The 20,949-nt window shown below is 40.9% G+C and overlaps 1 protein-coding gene across 2 annotated transcripts; it reads right to left on the bottom strand.

Annotated features, from left to right (window-relative positions):
• Positions 1-1,034: 1,034 nt before the first annotated feature.
• On the bottom strand, positions 1,035-17,072 carry tbc1d25 (TBC1 domain family, member 25). 2 transcript variants are annotated; one of them, XM_084367400.1, is made up of 7 exons: positions 16,911-17,072; positions 15,581-15,690; positions 15,321-15,475; positions 11,756-11,883; positions 11,477-11,665; positions 11,057-11,332; positions 1,035-7,039 (listed from the first exon to the last, which is right to left on the bottom strand). In XM_084367400.1, the coding sequence occupies exons 1-7, from the start codon at positions 16,953-16,955 to the stop codon at positions 5,372-5,374; spliced, it is 2,571 nt and encodes an 856-aa protein (XP_084223526.1). In that variant the 5' UTR covers positions 16,956-17,072; the 3' UTR covers positions 1,035-5,371. The 2 variants fall into 2 exon arrangements, with proteins under 2 accessions (XP_084223526.1, XP_084223525.1); XM_084367399.1 differs by having other exon boundaries at positions 11,477-11,883.
• Between the last annotated feature and the right edge of the window lie 3,877 nt (positions 17,073-20,949).

Here is a 20,949-nt window from a genome sequence, read left to right as displayed (position 1 = left end):
AGTCCAGTGTAGTTTCTTATTCCTCAAAGTGCAGCTGGAGACCCGCGGGGGTACTCTCCGGCAGGAATAATCCATATAACGAGCATAAGTGGCGACCCAGAGGAAAAGGTCCATAAAACTACACAAAAACTTTGTAATATTCCTCCATACTGCTCGTCCGCTGCAATCCAAGTGTCCTGAAGTGGCGACATCCAGAGTTTACTCGAAACGACGTCATTTAGTACATTTTTCAAGCCAAAACAGTCACTATGCTACATCTGCCAGGAGGCACGCTCCGCGTTCACGCGAGTCTCCCTCACAGCCAATTGCACTACGGAACCCGCTGCTCGTTATATGGATTATTCCTGCCGGAGAGTACCCCTGTGGGTCTCCAGCTGCACTTTGAGGAATAAGAAACTACACCGGACTTCTCATCAGCATGAGGGTGAGTCGATAATGACTGAATTTTGTTTTAGAGTGAACTATTCCTTTAATTCTGTATAACGCATGGATCTGGATGAAATAAATGAGGTATATTTAAGTGGCTGATATCTATGAGTGAGTGCAATTTGATGCAGATCCTCATAAAGATCTAGATCTAGCAGATTTAAATGTTTTCATAGAGGGTAGTCTATACCGTGGTAACAACTGTGGATAGAAACACACAAATGTGCAGCTGAAATAACGGGAACTCAGAAAGGTAACAACATGGACTTGATTAAATTAAAGGAGACTGTTGGACATGGCAGAGGTATGCACTCCACTGAGTGCCACTCTAGTTACTGATGGATTAAACTGTTTTGTGGTGATTCTTCTCTCATGTTACATTGTTTCACTTGAAGTCTTGTTGGTGAGTGTAACAGTAAGTCTAGTGTAAGTCAAACAAAGCAAACATTTCTACAATTTCAGCTCTATATGATTTAGCTGATTTGTCATCTCATGACTACTGCAATCACCCAAGAATTCTAGGTGTTTTCACAATGTAGGTGATATCACAATCCAAATAACACATTTTTGTTTCAGTCAATGAAAAAATCACAATGATCCTTAACACAATCAGTTGCATTGATTATTTATTTGTGTTCAATATACAATCAGTAACATTGTTGAGTGTTTTATGATTAAAAAGTTTAACTTTTGTGCACATATATAATTTAATGAGATAAACAAATCTTTTTTTTTTTTTTTTTTTTTAAAAATGCACATATTGCCAGCTCATAGTCCAGCTAGCCCAGTTACTTCAGTTCTTTTTAAATATGCTATTAAATACTGATATACAAAAGGAGGCAAAACCAAATGTAAGAGTACTAACCACAAGAATCACAAGGGTCCTTCTAAAGAGCATCACACTTCTGCTTTGCAGACTATGGAGAATATTTTATATAGGCCACTCAAAAACAAAGAATAATGGTAAATAATGCCAAGAAAACAAAGAAACTGGACAATTTTAAGATGCCCCCCTGACTTTGTCCAGAGGCCTGTACGACAAAGCCCGATTTGTGGTTAACTCTGGGGTGTCAGGGTTACAGCAGTGGTTCACTTCTAACCTGTGTCGTTCACCCATGGTAACTTATGCTACACACCTAACTAGAGGCCTGACTATGAAGCCATCTCAACATACCAAGGAACTATCTTTTCGATATCTGGCTTCACATACCCTAACAACTGCAACCTTGCTAAGCAGTCACATGACACTGGTTATGTACGGAAGAGGATTAGTGCCGCCATGAAAAATGTATTTGAGCTTTGACTTTTTTCACACAATTTTGCATTTAAAGTACGAATTCTGCATTCAAAGACATGACTGATGACACAAATCTGACTAAAGTCAGAACTAAAAAATTTAAAAGTGGCTCTAATACTCTTCTGCAGTTATCAACCTGTGTGGCCAGGTTTTCCACATTAAGCCACGATTAAAGGGGATGTGTTTGCAGCACGTGACCAATATGTTGACATGTCAAGTTGATAACCACTGTCATGTGACCACTGAGTGTGATTGTGGTGGTTAGTGAAGCCTGAAACATTAACATGAACTAGGAGAAAATGTGATGATTTGGGTTCACTGTCTAGGAAGTGTATTTCTTAGGATTTATGAACACACAAGGCTAAACTTGACAAATGATTTCCCTTTCTCTCCGCAGTGCTGTACCAATTCATACACAGTGCTTCAACTACACTAATTCAAACCATATCGGCACTGTCATAACTTGAAAACAAACTAACACACAAACAAAAATGAATGTTATGGTCCCACATTAGCATAATCTTGCTGATTGGTTCGTTTCTTGTGTTAGATTTGGGATTTCTATGTTTTTTTTAACCTTAGCACTTCAGCCCTGTCAATTAACAACATCTGTCCAGTGATGATTTCATTCAAATATCACTCAGCCATATGACTGGCTTTAAATTCAGCATGTATGATGACACAATGTAGACACATTAAGAGCACAAAAGAAAATATAAATCAAAGCTATTGATTCAAACAAGTGAGGCACTTCTCTGCTAAAATGTATGATATTTTTGCCATTGGCCTTGTCAAGTCACATCACTTCCTATTCCACTTTATAATTTCTATCACACTGAGGAATAATGGAGATACTCATTATACAATACACGTTTCTAATGCTTTGAAAAACGTCTGAATGGGTTAGAACCTGATGTTCTCTCATCAGCAACCACACAAAGCAAATATAAAGACTGCCAATATGTGATACCTGCAACTGTGCATTAAATTGGCCTGGATTAGGCATATATTTCCATGGTTTCTTTGAAATCATAATACATAAAACAGAGCAAAGAGGCTTGGGAAAGCTGCAATACCCAAAGTGCTAAAATTATACTTAATACCCACCACAGCATTAAATAATGAACAGTACTTAATGACTACTGTTGTAATTTGAATGTATGAGTCCAGCACATACAGTTCATCAAAAGAATGGTATTTGCAAAATGCAGATAAACACCAAACTGATCTCTACAGTACAGCATCCATGTATCTTCATAATGTGTAACGTGGTGAGATGACACAACTTCCTGTGATGTCATCAATACAAAAATGACAGAGACCCTTGTACCAATGATCAGGTTTGAGACTTTTTCATGAAATATCCTCATCTTTTCATCAGGTGTCAGACTGACAGAAAACTAATCACAGGGTTTAACAATACATACAAAATCATTTCCCTGTGTCTGTTTAAGAATGATTTAGCTAACAGGTCACTGATACATACTCATTGCCCAGACCTTAAATCTCTTATATTGGTAGTTTGAATGTAGCGTAAAACCTCTATCTGCCTCACCTAACCTATACTGCACTTGGGGAAACAATAAAATCATGTAACCACTTTTTCACAATAGCAATAAGCCAACTGCACAACAATAATCATTTAGGAACTTTTGTTTTGCAGAATAAGGTTTTTAAGGTCAAGGCAACAAGATGACAGGATAAAAAAAAAGACAATTCATTTTGGCCCATCTATAGCTCAAAGGTGTAATTTGTAAGAAATGGCCAGAATTTAAAGGTAGCTCCAAAACGAGGCAGCATAACTGCTAACCACTGCTCACAATACTCATTGTTGTAGCTATCTTTGGCTGTAGCAACTAGCTGCTGTTAGAACATAGCTCAGTTAGCAGTGGAGCTACTTAAGTGGCCATATTATCTGATAGGGGTCTACCTGCATGGCGACGTTGGGTCATGGGGGAAATCACCGCAGGCAACAGTGCTCAGCTCTACTGGACTCAGCTGAATCCCAGTGAACAGGGCTGATACAGTACAGAGGTGACTTACAATGGCTCTGACCAGGAATATGACTACAGGGATGAGAAGACATAGCAGGCAGGTACAGGAGAGGCAAGAAGCGTCAAAAACGGCTTGTAGAGCCAGAATATTTTCACATCTTGCTCTATGAATTGAGGATTTATTTCCACACAAACAAAGATTGTTTTGGTGAGTTTTATTTTGTTGATGTTGCGTTTGAATGAAGTGTTTTATGATGAGTTAACGAGGCAATTAAGCTAGTCTTAGTTCAGTAAAAGAGAGAAACTTAAATTCAGGTGTACTGTTGAATTTTCTGATTAGTAAGAAAAATAGATGTAAAAATATTTCCTTTATTGACATTTTGTGAGTTTATTCTGTTTACTTGTTAGACTATAGTAGCAAATTAGCCACTGTATACATCTCCCAGGTAAAACTATGGGGGCATCAAACTATCGCCTCCTGAGATACAAACTGATATTCCAAGACAGGACGAGCTGGGGCTAACTGGTTAGCATGCTAACTTCATTAGACATCACTGCAACACAGTTGCATTTTTTTATTCTGGGTATATTGTACATATCGTCCCTTTAATCGAATTTGTATGAAACAGTGCCCTATCTAAAATTCACTTTGTGTTCTGTCTGAACAAACTTCTAAGGAGCACCCTGGCAGAAGTTTTTTAAGCACAACAGTATGTAAATTTAGGGTGGATTTACCCTTTGAGGTTAATGGTGACAGTACAGGTCATAAGGTTAGATGAGTACAATATAGCAGTTTTTCCACCAGCACCTTCCTGGAATGCTGCTTCATAATGAAAGCTTTTAAATGACTAAATAACAGGGGCTTTTATTGTGAAGACGTTATTTGAAATGAAACGTGTTTGTAACTGAAATAGTGGAGCCACTTTGTTAGTGGTGACCTTTTGATAGTAGTGCGGGGACCAAGACAAGCGCATCATTGGTTTAAGACAGCTTCAAGCAAGTAGCTCAGTTGTGGCGGGAATGCAAAAGCCTGCCGTGTAGGGCTGCTGCGCCGAGTAAAACCGAGTAGAGCCAGGCCGGCAGATGTAATCGAAAAATGGCATATGTGTGCTGGCTTTGTTTTGTTTCGTTTTGTTGCAGACTGAGAGACTTAAATTTTGGTTAACAAGTCTTGTTTCTGTAAAAGTCCTTTGAAACATGCTTTATGAACAAGGGTTTGTATTTTTCCTCATGTTTCCAACTTATGTAACTCGAGTGCTTTAGTTAAGACACGTTTGTGGCTTACTGGACATAACATGAGCTTGTAAACAAAGTTAATAAAGGGGCAACACAGGCTAAATGCACCAAGTGACTTAAATTTTGTTGCTTCAGGCAAAAATAATAAAACAAAAAAACTCCTGAATCACAGGGTTTAACATTTCACTCATCTCACCTCTTCAAGGACAGAAAACAAAAAGGCTTAACTTGAAAGGTTGATGAAAAAAATTAAATATTACAAAGACAGGCATAATGCATTCAAGCATACACAGAATGATGAGATTATCAACAGCCCGGTTCAATGTGGGAAGCCATCTAAAAAAGACTGACACCTCCAATGGGCCAAAGTCTACTGAGGAGTTCACTGAGAATTGGAAGCCAATAATGCATGATGTAATCAGGAAGTGGGAGAAAGGGAAATTTGAGCTGATGGAGAGGGAATGGTAGATGCAAGGTTATAGGTCGAGTATCGAGATGATGACTGAGGCGATGCTAAAGGGCTGTAAATGGGCCTGGCAGAGATGGTTGAAGAAGGGGAGGGTTGAGCAGCAGTAGCTGTTGTCGGGGAGTCTGAGCTAACCTCATCCCCTTCTTCTGAATCCCATACTTCACTCTGCAAGTAGTCTGCAAATAAGGCCTTGGCTCGCTGCAGCACCCTGCTCAGATTGTGGCGCCGCACAAGGCGATCAAAGTGCATGGCTAGCTCATTGTAATCCAAGCTGTTCTTGATGATGTGGTCTCGGTGCTCAAGCAGGATTGACAGGCACAAGAACAGCATGAAGGGATTGCCTTTGCCAAACTCTTGAGGAGGTGGCAGGGAACACGGTTTGATGCTGGCAGTCTCAGTCTTCGAAGAAGTGGGTGTGTTGTTTCCAGGTGAAGGGAGATTGTTGGAGGATGATCTGCTGACAGACTGTGAGTGGCCTTTTCCAAAGGACAAAATGGGTGAGGACAGCAGGGATCGGCTCTGAGTGTGGGAAGGAGACACAACAGATGTTTTTACAGTGAGGGTCGTGGGCGAGTTGATTTCTGTACTGCTGAGCACCTGGGCAGACGAGGTCAATACCTTTGGAACAGTTCTTGAAAAGGCCTCTCTTCCACTGGTTGTGGATGGGGATTTAGGAGAAGAGTCTGGAGAAGCACCTGGCCAACTGGAGGGTGAAGCTGAAGATGTGGGAGAGACAGATGGTCCTGTTTTCCAGATTGGGAGGCCACTAGGAACGAGAGGAGGGGATGACATTGGAGACAAACCATTGTCACAGTTTTGTATGAGAGGTGTTCTCTCTCCTTGGTCATCCTCACTGTCAACTGTGGACTGGCGTGTTGGGATGCTCGTTAATGACTTTGAAGCCACAAAGCCCTGTGGCTGCTCAGCATCCTCCATATCAAAACTATCTCCATTTCGGGCAGAATAGTATTTAAACTCTCCAAAACTAGTTTGCCTCTCAAAAGGAGGAGCTAGCAAATCTGCCGTTTCCAGGGTCACTTGAGGAATATCAGAATCACTTCCCTCACTTCCATTTCCAACGCCTCCATCAATTTCTTCTATGGCAGCATTCCTGCTCATATCTGATTCTTCTCTTGAAGGCCTCAGCATATGTCGCCTACGCTGCTTTTCTTTTTGTTCCTTGTCATCTCTGAGGCAAATCTCAACTGTCTTGTCCTCATCTCTGCAGGACAGTGTTTCATCGGTCTCTAGTGGTGGTCCCAGAAGCTCCACTTCGGTTTCAGGAGGATCCGGGGGCAGGGAGCTCCAAGTAACCTCCAACATCCTCAAAGCATCATCAAATGCAAATTCTCGCTTGAGCTCCAGAAGCAGCCAACGGTAACAGAAGAAGAGGTCGTCAGCTCCTCGGGACACCAGGTAAGAATAAAATTCAGGATCCGAGTACTGCAGAAGCAACTTTAGATGCTGGAACTTGATAGACATGAGCTGCCCATCTGGCCTGAAGTTCCCCTCCAAACGCTTCATAATGCCACAAAAGCAAATGAAGGCATGGGCTTCATTGTCCATTACTGCAAGTATAGGGGAAGCGATATCACTCATGCCTTGACAGTACGATATCTGAAAAACAAAACATCCACAGTGACATGTTACAGAAGTCTACAGTTTACAAAGAAGAATGGAATTCTAAATCATGTAATGATATAAGCATGCTTTAATGAATAAAAACAGCTTGCAGTTTTCAGAAAAATTCGGCCTGAGCAGCCTCATCAGCCTTTTTCAGACAGAAATTCTGCAATGGTGCCGCAATGAAGGAGCGCCTCTACACCGCCTTTGTTTTGTCACACTGATGCAAGCAGCTGTGTTGTGGAACCACCATAATGTTGAGATCTGTAATTTTTTGCTGTGTTTTCACCCAGTTTCCACCTGTAAATCTAAACATTTCTCAGCAAGCTGTGTATAATTATATGGTTGCTGTTATATTGTGTTATGTATCGAGATCCTGACCCATTGTGCATCATGGACATCAACAAAGATAGGTTTTTGCTCATAATCACATCACATAATCACCATCAGTAAATCAGAGGCAGAATGAAACTGTCCCCCCTTTCCGCTCCTGTAACTTTTATACAGAGAGCGAGGCGAAATAATGGCGCAATATTCCCGCCTTGAAAATGGGCTGAAAGGGGCTATTTACTAGGGGTGTTCCAACAAGGGTACCTCACGATTCGATTCGATTTCGATTATGGGAGCTTCGATTCGATTATTGGCCACGATTCTTCGATTATTGCAATTTTTAATGCTTTTTTCCATTGATTTCGTCTTCATCTGTGGCTATATTTGTAAATAAATAGCCTATCAATTAACTCAGTTCCTCTAAAACTACACTCATAAAGTAAATAACAAGGTTTTTTGAACATTTGACTTGTATTTTTCAAAGACACAAAATATTTTATTTTATGACTATGTAAACATTTGCACTTTGACCTACTTAACTTTGACCAGTGAAAGCTCCACTTGCAGGAGAGCCCCCTCTATTGGCGGAAAACACTGAAAACAGTCAAGCCCTGGATTTAATGAGGCGCAAACATGTGACGTGACGTGGCGTGAAGCACGAAGTTGGGCAGTTATCAGTGACAACAAAGTTGTCTTCAAAATAAGAACTTTACATTGCACCCCATTGGATTTTAGAACTGGGTTCTTAGCGGGGGGCTTTTAATTTTAAAGGAGCGACCGTTCGTAGCTTGCCGCTACACAACAGCTGACAGTCAGCAGCTACTAGCTGTTTGGTTGTGTCTGCTAGCTGTCAGCTACAGAGACCGAGGAGACGGTAGCATCTCCCGGATCTCAGCGGCTTTCCAGTTGCTCATCTTGACATCCGCGGATGAAGTGATGAACTGACTGCTGTGATCAGCTGTTTCCTGGTTTTAAAACTCCCGGCTGCGGGTCGCACAACAGTGCACGTTATCGACACCTCCGCCTATGTCCCACAATTGCTGGCACATTGACGCCTCGGATTTAGATAGCAATGGAGGCGGCAGTAAAGCCTGATTTATGCTTCTGCGTCGCGGCGATGGCGTAGCTACGTCGTCAACGCAGACCCCTACACTCCATCTCAGTTGCCATTGTTTACTGTCTGACTGGAAGAAAACCAAGGAATCCGATATGAACCCCCCGAAACCAAACAAAGACACAGCCACACCCCCCTAGCGGCTTGGCGGTGAATTGCAGAACAACGCGTTCCCTCGACGCAGAACTTCGAATGCTCAATGACGGCGTAGGGTCGACGACGGAGCTACGCCGTTGCCGCGACGCAGAAGCATAAACTAGGCTTAAGTGTACCCTCAGAGGCGTCAAATTGGCGGACCAAAACAGACCACCAATTTGCCGCCTTCTGTCTAAATGCGCGGACCTAGCAAAGCATCGACGTTAATTAATCGATGCCGAATCGTCATGTGACGCATCGCGATGCATCGTCACATCGATGAATTGCACCCACCTCTACTATTTACCCACTGATTTTTCTGCATATAACCTTATTTAGACGTTCAGTGGTGTTGTACTAGAGCAATGAGACAAAAACAAGGACTTAATTGCATTATAATACTCTGAAGTAATTTTTTTGTTTGATTGTATTAATACATCTATTTTATTTTCCTAATAAAAAAAAAAAATCACGTATTCAGTCACAATACTTTACAGTCTATTCAATGTGATCTTGTTGACAGTGGATTTGTGTATCTGTAATTTAGGAAATGGTTTGCCCTTAATTATACCTATGTACCACTAGGGGTTTGTTGTTTGGTTTCAAATGTACGAGCATTCTCAAGCACAAGAGGAAATAAATAAGGCCAGGTTCTCACTACAGGAGTTTTAAAATCCAAAATCGGGTTACATCACACACAACGAGAATCTTCACAGATGTTCTCTCTAGCTTTAAACACGCACACGCGACTTTCAAGACTTGAAAATGATAGCGCTTCACACACTAGGGAAACACGCTGAGAGAGTTCTAGCGAACAATGAAAATTGTATTTTGTAATGCAGAAAGTTCAAGAAAATAAATAGCGATTTGGCTATTCTAAACAAAAGAACGGCAGCTAGGTTGCCATGACATAAACATTACGTAAACACATAAATGATAGCCTCTCACTGCATGTTTTGGCATCTTGCATCTATGTTTTGCACAATATATCACTGTAAGAATTAACAACTAGCTGCTTGTTGCTTACTGGTGCTAACGTTATTGCTTGTGCCAGCAGTTGGCAAGCAGGTGTTTCATCTTAAAGGATAAGTACCGTTTTTTACAACCTGGACCTTATTTCTGGCAAAACATATGGTCATTTACTCACCCAGATAACTTTGGTGTCATTCGGACGAAATTAGATCCAGTGTAGCGGCGATATATCCATATAATGGGAGAGACGGGGCAGCGACACACAGCCTCTATATAACGCATTATCTGCCACGAAACTAGTTCATTTCATCAATATTTTGTTATGAAATGCTAGCGCTATTAGCCTCTGAGTCCGGGCTCGTCTATTGTCAACATCCGGGGTCTGTAGGCTGATCTACTACCTCTGACCTGGAAGATGTCGTCTCTGAGCTGCGCGCGCACCCGCGACAGCGCGGCTTGTTTACCTGTAGCTGCTACTGCTAGTTTGACCCCGGATGTTGATAACGGACGAGCCCGGACTCAGAGGGGAATAGCGCTAGCATTTCATAACAAAATATTGATGAAATGAACTAGTTTCGTGGCAGATAATGCGTTATATAGAGGCTGTGTGTCGCTGCCCCGTCTCTCCCATTATATGGATATATCGCCGCTACACTGGATCTAATTTCGTCCGAACGACGCCGAATGACACCAAAGTTATCTGGGTGAGTAAATGACCATATGTTTTGCCAGAAATAAGGTCCAGGTTGTAAAAAACGGTACTTATCCTTTAATATGGTTACAGATAATGTGTTCTTGTTGTACTTCAGTACAACTTTAAACAACTTTGCTGCTTAATTGGTGTCATCTTTAGTGAAGCACATCCATGCATGTTTAGCTGGTGGCTTTAGCTGCACAGACTGCAGTCAATTAGTTGACTAGTTGGTAAACCCCCTAGCACAAACTACAGGATATTATTAAATTATTGTGTCAGAGAGAGCAATGCAGTACCTCACGCGTTCTCATTGTGGAGGTGAGATTTTTATAAGGTTTATCTGTCAACAGTAGCTAACCTTAGCCACAAGGGATAGAATGTTAACCATTGCTTGCTCCTGGTTATCTCTTTTATTGGCTATTGATTTCAAATCCTAGACATTTATCATGTTTGATATCATCAGGGGGGCCCAGATTAGTCGGCGGGCAGTTCGGGAGGTTTACAACTGGATCTGACCACCCCTCACATTACCAGACACCAGATGGTCTGAACTTCGGTGCAGACCATGCTCCCAAATCAGATTTCTCCTCTGACCTCTGTTGGGAGGGGGAAATTGGGCTAAAATCAGCCTGAATCTCCTGTAGTGTGATTCCGGCCCTAATGTAAGGGATCCAGAGAATCTGTTGAGTGAAAATCTGATATTGTGACAGCCCTAGTAGACAAGCAGTTAACATCACAAGCTAACTGACTGAACATCTCTACAAACCTGTGGATGTGTGATGGCAAATGTAGTAAGCAGGTCTGTGAGGGCAGTCAAATGTGGACTGTCTTCTGAACCTGCGTAGTATGGATGAGCCCGGTCCGTCCTCAGGACATCTTTAAGAACATTCCCTCGGATAAATTCAAGGTCCTCGAGGCTGACCCGTGCTGTCCACTCTCTCTTCAGCTGGTCATACTCCCTTGTCTTCCTCTTCATGTAGTCCATTCTTTCCTGTCCACTCAGTCCATCAGGGTAGACGTTCAGGAGGTATCTCCAAACAACCTAATACAACAACACGCAATACACAAATTAATCCTCAACTGATGAACAACAGCCATAAACATATACACATTATACAGTCAACCCTGTTTATTTGGCAGTCTGCAGAGGATGGGACTTGGATGGAATTAAACACAGGTGCTACACCTTGCGCAGTGATGGCTCCACACCACCATGGTAAATCCGCAGTCTGAGCTCCTCAGGTCGTGTTAACTGGCCCTGTCCGTTGAGGTAACTGTGAAACTCAGCGTCACTCAGAGGGGGTTTGAAAGGCTTGATCTCCTCCCCATAAGACCAGCTGAAGGCCTGCTGGACTCTGGACAGGGTACGGCCCACCTGAACACAAATGAAACAAGAGCATAAGCAAAGACAATGACTCATAGAGTAGAAGAAGAAAGGAAGATTGGAGAAGCTGAATGAATGAACCTGGGACAGTAGAGACTGGGTGAAGGGAAGAGCTGCAGATGCCAAAGACCTAGTCCTCTCTGCCAGAAGCTGCTCAGAGCCAATCACATCTTTGGGGCTTATGATGTCCCAGTCCTCCATAACAGGACCTGCAGTTAAACAAAAAGTAGTAGACTGAACAATCATTTATCTCAGGTCTACTTCCTTTTTTACTTGTACTTACAGCCGCCCTCCAGTCAGTGTTTCTTCCTGTCTAACGGTCAATGTTCTTTCTCAAACAGAGAATGAGGTTGTGGTTAATAGTCAGTAGCTATTACTAATGCAACCAAACTGCCATTCTAGCAAGATCAGCTTCACTAGCTTGGGGTCATTCCATGCCAACTCAACCAAAATCCAGAACCTTTCCCAATTCATGACATGGATTTTCTCAAAAAAATTAACGTTGTAACTTCTATTTAATTCATGAGACCTTGCAAAAACCAATTGCCGTACTCCAAATACTACTAAGTAAAAAAAAATGTAAGTTTGGCCCTCTGAGCTATTTCACACATTTTACCGGCTGTAATATCACATTCATTGTTTGTATTTCATCAGTAGATATTTGTACAGCGTTTACTTCAAGGTTTTTTTTTCATCTGTCTGATACCTATTGAGCCTGTTTTTCATTGGGTTCTGGAAATTTGCAAGATACAGCTTGTAATGGTTTGGTTTGTTACTTATAGGTGAATGATTTAATTAAATGTTTAATTCAGGACCAAACAACTTCTGTATTTGTTAAAACTACATTAATACTACACAGAAAAAAAGCGAAAACTAGTGGAGATATGAATTTTTGAAAGTGACAGATTCTTCATTCTGGTAAAAAAAAAAAAAAACCTAACCCCCGACCCCTAACCCATAACTTAAAATTAATTTGGAGTACAGCAATAGGATTTTACAAGTTCCCAAGAATTTAATAGAAGTTTCAAACTGTGACCTGTACTGTATATTACTTGCCACTAGACAACTTCTCTGCTAACCTGCCCCCAATGCTCTGAACAGTCACCGTAGTTATCTCTCCTTCTCTTGCTCGACCACTCAAACAATACCCACGGCCACGCTGTTTTTATAACCCCTGTTGGAGGATGACTAACGACTCTCAGACTCTACTATAGTCATATATAATTATTCCATATTAACAACAGCTTAAATGTTGTGACTTTGCGCACAAAATTAAGGCCTGGGGGGTATTCCAGAAAGCAGGTTTTGTGAAAACTTGAGTGAGCAAAACTTGTGAGTTTTCAGCTCCAGAAAGAGAGGTAACTTAAACTCTGGGTCTGTTACTGCGGTAACTTACTCTGCAAACCTAACCTGCTCACTGGCAGGTTTACCTGAAGAAACCCTGAGTCTGACGGAGCTGTCTGACAGCGGCTGTCCTTTTCTTCTCAGTCCGATCATGTTGAAGCAGAAATAATTCACATAGTTTTACACCAGGAGGAGAATTTAGATTCATTAAGATGAGCTCTCATTCTCCGGCCGCACAGCGAATATCAGGCCACACGTCATTGCTGCTCTCAGATCTGAACAATCCTCTTCGTTTTTTTTTGTTTTTTTTAATCACTTCGCAGGTTAATCAATCACCTTCCAGCAGCCAGAAAAAGAGAAATAACTCACATTTCATTTGACTTTCTTTATTTCCCACAGATAGCTACAAAAGTAACCATCAGTATAGCCTATTGTATTTTTTCCAGCAACGTAATTTCAAAGTCTGTGTTGTGTGTTGAGTATAAGATTAAATGACTTCTAGTTCAATCTGTAGACAGTAAGTGTGTGTCTGCCTCTAATGTTGGGTCCTGGGGGTGAGTGACGCCCTCAGCCTCTGGTCACCCAGCGAGCTGACTCAGGACCAGCTCCTCTGCCTCTGGCGGACGTGGTGGAGGTGGAGGTTAGCACCACTTCATGTTCATCTACTCAGCAGGATGTTAGGACACAGATGTGTGTTAAACAGCATCTGTTGGTGGTAAAAGCTACTACAAGTTAAAATATCCACTGAATAAACATTTACTTTGTTTAATATGTGAAATAAAACCAAAGTGAGGAGCCATCGTGAGACTGTTTTTATAGCCTATTTCATTTTCAGCTGATTTAAATTAAATAAAATAGCCTAAAATAAAATAAAACAAAACATTGAACAACAATCAACCACTTCCTCAAAGGCTAATATAAAAGAAAGTGATGTTAAATTCAAAATGAAAAGACGACCGCATTTAAAACTCTGTCAGTGATTTTTATTACGGCCGCAGCCATGTTACTTTTTTCCCCCCCAGAAAATGTCTGCTTCCTGTTTTCTCCCCTGTTGCCATGGTGAATCACAGTATCGGAGCTCCATTGATGATGGCTTTTTACTAGTCGTTAGGCACGAGCTCAACTCAGAGTTAACATACTCAGAGTCGACTTACCTAATTCAGATCAGCTGTTCTGGAACTGAAAACTGAAGTTTCACTTCACAGGGTAAGTCAACTCGGAGTTCAGGGTTAGCCTCAGAGTTTGTTGAACCTCCTTTCTGGAATACCCCCCTGGACTACACATATATGGATATTTTTTTAAGCGGATATTTTCGTCCTCGTTTTAAAAAAAAAACTCTGTCCACACCATAGAAATATCCCTGTCCATACGAAGAGGCAAAACTGAAAACGATCGCCTCTGAAGCCTGCAATGCCATGCCCGGCCGATACCACAGAAGAGGAACGTTATGGGCATGCGTAGTCAAACGGTCCAGAAGAAGCAGTCAAACGGCGGCAGTTATTTCCACTCCTCATCAACCACATCCCCTGCCATGAAATTGTCCTACCATTTGCTGGTCCAACCCGGTCTGACCCAAAACCGGCGTTTCTGGCGGATTTTAAACCGTGGACGCTTGGGGCTATCCAGTAATATTGGGCGCAGCAGACGCCTTTGCGCACTGGTGGAGTACAGTTGATGCAACAACGTTACGTTCATGTGTAGAGCTGAGATGAGACCTAAAAGTGCAAAGCACACATAGATAGCCCGGTACATGTAGGCCATTGTTGTGGACAACCGTTTTGCTTCAATGCGCATGTGCGAATGGCTTGTCGCTAGGCGCTTGACGTCATCGCATCAACACCAGCTCCGTTTAACATCGCTACACGGATCCATTCAATCGGATATTTTTTTATTTCTCCACTTTTTTATCCGTTTAAAAATATCTCCGTTTATGTGGGTGAAATCGCCGTGTTCGTGTGGTTGAGAGGCCCAATTGGACAGAAAAATGTGCGTTTAGGAATATATTGTATTCGTGTAGTCCAGGCCTAAGTTATTTGTCAACAAATATTCGGTAACCGGTGTGGCTCATCAATATTGCCAGGAAAGGACCCCGAAAAACATAAATATCATAAAAATACCAAAATACACTGGATAGGGGCTTTAAAGTCCAAGTCTGTGTTAAAACAGTTAGGTCCCCATGTGAACAGTGAAACAGGTTTTGCTTGCTGTAATCATTTCTCCTGCTAATACTGAGATTCCTTCTTAAGGCACAGCAATTTTGTTTATTTTGTTAGTTGCTTTAAGGATACACTGGCATTCTTACTGTCTTCTGAAGGTTTTATGTCCATCTTGAGCTGTAGATATGGTTTGGCTGCACTCACAAATGCAACATCCAAATCCCAGTCAGACACAAGAGACATATAGATTTCAGCACCACTCCGATCGCGAGACAGGTAACTGATCCCGAAATTCTTCTTCCTAGTTTGATAGATAAAAAAAAAGAATGACATGTAATGCTTGTTGGTACAAACTCTGATAGCCTTTGTGCCTGTACATCGGATTTGCCAGCCTGACCACTCTTACCCATTTAAATCAAAAGCTCTGATTAGTATGTGCTGCAGGACCTCCAGTGATGTTATCTGAGGATCAACGGCAAAGGAGCGAAACTCCACAGGTAGAACCCCATCACATTTCTGAAACGCATTAAATCACAATTTCTAAATTATCATAAGTGAGAAACGTAGGAAAAAAATTATGATAATGTGGGAATGACATGGCTTGGAAAAAATTCCATACTATGGGATAATACCATAAAATATACAATAATAATTTTCTCTTTATGGTACAATAGAACACAATATATGTGCAAAAGTTAACAAAATGTTTTTGCAAAGATTATTTACCGTGTTTATTTAAACTGTCATCAAAGCTGTCACCCCACTGTAGTTATTTAAAAAAATATATTTTTCTTGAGTGAGTGGTTCCATTGGGAATTGCATTGTCGGACAACAACAGTATCAACACCCAGGTAAGAAATTTCCTGCATGCTGAGATTTAAAGTGTACTTCACAATAAAAATCTACATTCTACGAATGGGCATGAGTACTGTGTGTGTGTGTGTGTGTGTGTGTGTGTGTGTGTGTGTGTGTGTATATATATACATACATACATACATACATACATACACACACACACATAGTAGATAATATCACAACTAGTTCTGTTTAGAGTTGATAAATGTTAAGATTTAATTCTTGCCCAGCAGCAGCATGCAATACACATAGGTATTTAGAAAGCACTGTGTGTAGTATATATTATGGTGATTTATTATATACATTATCATCCGATTTGACCCATATTTACCCTTTTGCAACATTTTAAATAAAATATATTAGTACTGCTTTCGTCATGGATGCAGGCCTGATACGTCCAAGCTCTGCTTCAGGTAACATGACGTGCACACGCTCACGCAAACTGCTGAGCAGGCAGGTGACGTAAGCTCCATTTCGGGGGGGAAGGGGGGCAGCGATCTGGCTTTAGCGTCAGGTTGGATATTAATATTGCTTTTATAGATTTTTGTTGAAGTGTAACTTGTACCTTGCTGTCAGCCGGTGTAATTAAGGTGATAGGAGGAAGAATTGATTAGCACCCCCAGCTGTCATAGACTGCATTCAGTGACAACAGACAAAGCTGACGATAAACACAATTGTCAATAAGCGAGTCGCCTCGGCACAGACTCGCTCTCGACGAGCATTGTTGTACACCTAATGTCACAGGTGTTATATTTTGTCGACGTGTCAGACAAACATGAAGCATGAGGCAAACAATTCAATAAACAGGATAACGGGGTTGCTAACGTTAGTTAGCCAACAAGAAGACGCTGGCAGACTATTTGTTACCTAAATCCTCCTACCTTGACTTTGACACGAACCACCCCCCTCTCCTCTTCGCCTGCCATTTTACAGACTCCGTTTCGGAACAAGGGTGGTTGTTCGGAGTTTTGCTTCCCTTCTACACCGACATGATGATCAATAAAATGATGCTCTTCTTCTGCTTCAAGTTTACACAGTGTTTACAGTTGTACTACCGCCATCTACTGGATATACCTTGATCATGAGCACCAGACTGGCATACCTAAAAACTAGTGGTACCCCTGTGGTAAATTCCTGTAGGCTAGTACTTAGAGGCCCGGGTACGTTTGTTTTCTACTCCAGCCTGCCCATTTTGAGCTGTTGCAGTGGCGGATGAACAGAAAATAGACCATTTCTCTGTGCCCTGTTTATCATAAATTGTTGATTTTCCATAGTTCTTTTCCTTATTGTATTAAACATGATATGGTTCTCTCGCTCTATTTTCGGGCCATTTCCAAGCCTCCATTTTTATCTGTAATTCTGGAAACGTTTATTACATCTTCAATCATTTTTTTAGTAAGAATGACATGTTTGAACCCTTTTAATCTGGCTTTAGTTAGGACCATAGCACTTAATTGGCTTATTTTAAAGTTCACAATGATTTATGACTAACAGAAAATTGGAGACTTTAAAACTTTTACACCATAGTGCAGCATTTGATATTGTCAATCATGAGCAGGGATGTGAGGGTTACTTTAAAAATGTATTCCGATACAGTTATTAATTACTTGTTAAAAATGTAGTCAGTAACGTAATCCAAGTATCACCATATTAAAGTAATTTAACTTGATTACTTTCTGTTATTTTTGGATTAACCCAACACCAACCATATGCATGTAAAGACTAGATAAATGAAATATCAATAAGGTTACTTTTTAAAAAAATCTTGATAATGAGTATTCAGTTTCCCTCAGGACCAGAGTGATGGTGTGTGAGACTGTGTTGTCATGTGTGCACATGTGCAATGTAGTATATCAATCTTGATTTTAAAATTGTAATCCTGTTAGGAATTCCCCTTTTTACTGAATGTATCTATAATGTAATTACATAGTTTTTTTGTAACTTTACCGGAATACCTGTTTCTGTGTCCTGTTTACGTAATCCTGTTTCATTCATCAGACTTTAAAGATGACTGGGGATGCAGGTCATGGAAAATAGGAGCTTTTCTGTGTGGGGAATGCTTCAGGACACACTGAGGACACATTGAGATCTGAAACTTTGTTTTTTTGGGAACCTTTTAAAACCCAGGCCCCTTTACACCTTCAGTTTACTATTTTATTTCCCTGGGGCCTGTAGAAGAGGCATTTATTTATTGTACCCAAAAGAGGCATTTATTCATTTATGGGTTTATTGTCCTAGTAGTGGACATTGGGCATTCCCCTAGTTATGTTTTTTGTTTATATTTTTATGTAGGTTGGGTTGGCCTGTAGGCAATTTACAGCCAGTACCACCACACACTCATACCACATTCAGAGGTGGTCTGGGCCAGTTCTTGGAGTGGGCCAGTACTGACATGTACACAGTACCAGTTGTTGTTGTTGTTCCTGGAACATTAGAATTATGTTGCTCCAGAGAAGAGGACTCGCTGATAACCAGTATTGACAATAACTGTGATATTCAAAAAAGTAAATATTGATATCTTGTAAATAAGCGCCTCTTAAATTGTTTTTGTTTCTTTCTGTTCTCACTTTGTTATAGTAGCTGGCGATAATGTACCTAAACACTGGTTGCCAAGTGTCATACAGAGGAAAAAGAAGAGGAAAAAGCTGCAATCCCAGTTAACTTTTAGCTAGCTAGTGTGTGGCTGCTACTCATTGATTTACTACTTCTTTGCAAACTCAAGCTGAAACGACATGATGACAAACGAAAATGTATGATTACATAGACTCTCTCCATCTCCCTAAGCTGGTATAATGAATGTTATTCATTTTGCAAAAACAGACAAAACACAATAAACAGAGTTAAGATGAATTAGACTAATTTTTTTGTTTTGTTTTGTTCAAAATTTCTATATATATATAGCGATAATACAATTATTGGGAATTCTTTTGGGCACGATAATCGTCCGATGAAAATCTGATATCGTGACAGCCCTGCTCCAGAGCCATCATTGCAACTGACCAATCACTCTGCAGCCGGCCCTCAATCTCCAGCGATCATTTTGGCATGTGTTTCATTTCCTCCACATGGTGTGAGCAAATCTGATAAGAAGCCTGAAAAGCTATTAGAAATAGTGTCACTACTGTTTGTGATTGTTTTATGTATTTTATTCCTCAGCAAACACACACACACACACACACACACACACACACACACAAACACACACGGTATAGGAAGGAAAACACTTAAACCAAACTCAAACCAATCACAAGCTTCATAGGCGGCGCTAAACCCAGGATGGAGCGACAGTGCATGCCTCCCTACATGCATGTTGTTTCTGCACGTGGGGGGTGAGCCCTGGGATTAAAATGGCTAAAAGAAAAAAGACAAGGTTGGGGTCAGGGTAACTTGCTATTTTCAGTGTGTAGGTTGCTAGCATGAGGGTTGTTTGTTGTTTCATGTAAGCCCCAGGAACAGTGCTGGGCTTTGAAGCCAATTTTACATAGTGGCCAAACCGTGTAATTACCATGTCATGAGATGCTCACTGGTCCACAAAGACTTTTTACTTTGAGCATACATCGTGAAAGAAGTGGGGCGGCAATAGCTCAGTCTGTAGGGACTTGGCTTGGGGACTCAAAGTCGGTTCAAGTCCCACTTGGACCAAAAAAGTATGATGTGGACTAGTAATGGAGAATGCTAGTTCACATCCTGGGCATTTGCCGAGGTGCCTTGAGTAAGGCACCAACCCCTAACACTGCTCGTTGGGCGCCGTGCATGTGGCAGCCCCTTCACTCATCTCCTCTATACACAGTGCATGTGAGTGATAAAAAGAATTTACCCATGTGGGATTAAAAATAGTACAGTCAGCTGCAAATATGGTTTGACCCAGAAAAAATTCTAACAAAAGGTTTCTCAGTGGTTTACAGTAGTATCAGATGCACTTAAAAACATACTAAAAGTTTACCAAAGTTTGACTCCAAGAAAGGCCCCATATTCAAAATGGCGGCCGTCAGGTCCTTAAAATGACCATTACACCTTTGTATTCCTCCTAGACCAAGAACATTGGTGCCTGATACATGTTTTGGGCATGTAATATTCTAATTAGCATATTTGCATGATAGATAAGTGATAACAAGTACAATTATATATTAAAGCAATTGGTTACAAGCGTATTTATGCGAAAAATAAGTACAATTTTCCTTAAGTAATTGCATATTTCTCCTTTCTCATATCGTTTTGCCTAGTGTTGGTGGTTTCTGTGGTTCATAACCATTCTTTTGGTTCCAATAATGAATAAATTCATTAGAACTGTGTGGTACTGTAAAATTAGTCAAAACAGGGCTGCCACCCAATCATGATGATCCTCTTTTTTTAATGAACTACTCCTAAGGATTGCTGCAGCTCAGGGACACTGCCTTATTGGTGGCGATTTTAACTTGGTCTTTATCCAACTATGGCCCGTTCCTTGCCTAAATCACCCACGCCATTAAAGGCAGCCGTGATTTTGAACCATGGCATAAAAGAGTTGGGGCTATGCGATGTCTGGCGCACTCTCAATCCTAATAAGAAAGACTTCTCCTTTTTCTCTAACGTTCATAAATCTTATTCCAACGTGAACTCTGCCTCCAATGCAATTATATGGGATGTCTTAAGACATTCATGAGGGGATGTATTTTGTCCTACAGTTCATATAAATCAAGGGAAAGGAGAAAAGAATTGACAAAATTAGATGAAGAAATTAGAATACTTGAACAAAAACATTCTGAAACCAAAAGAATGGACATTTTAAATTCTTTGACTGTGAAACAAATACAGTATAATAATTTATGTACTACCAAGGCCGAAGCAGCTTTAGCTTGGACCAATTACCACTATTATGGGTGCGGCAATAAAACTGGTAAATTACTAGCATGGCAAATCAAGAAGGGGGAATCAGATAAA

Source organism: Pagrus pagrus (assembly GCF_965226575.1).
Source record: "Pagrus pagrus genome assembly, chromosome: 11".
NCBI classification, from domain to species: Eukaryota; Metazoa; Chordata; class Actinopteri; order Spariformes; family Sparidae; genus Pagrus; species Pagrus pagrus.
The sequence above is the reverse complement of the archived record's forward strand: the minus strand, read 5'-3'. Positions and strand labels throughout refer to the sequence as shown.

What these genes read in the sequence shown, in the direction of transcription:
- tbc1d25 (XM_084367399.1), bottom strand. Translation starts at nt 16,955, where the DNA reads ATGGCAGGCGAAGAGGAGAGGGGGGTGGTTCGTGTCAAAGTCAAG. An exon ending in CATAAAACCTTCAGAAGACA is followed by an intron (nt 11,884 to 15,320) that starts GTAAGAATGCCA and finishes GTTTAACTGCAG; the next exon opens with GTCCTGTTATGGAGGACTGG. An exon ending in TGGAGCCATCACTGCGCAAG is followed by an intron (nt 11,333 to 11,476) that starts GTGTAGCACCTG and finishes TTGTTGTATTAG; the next exon opens with GTTGTTTGGAGATACCTCCT.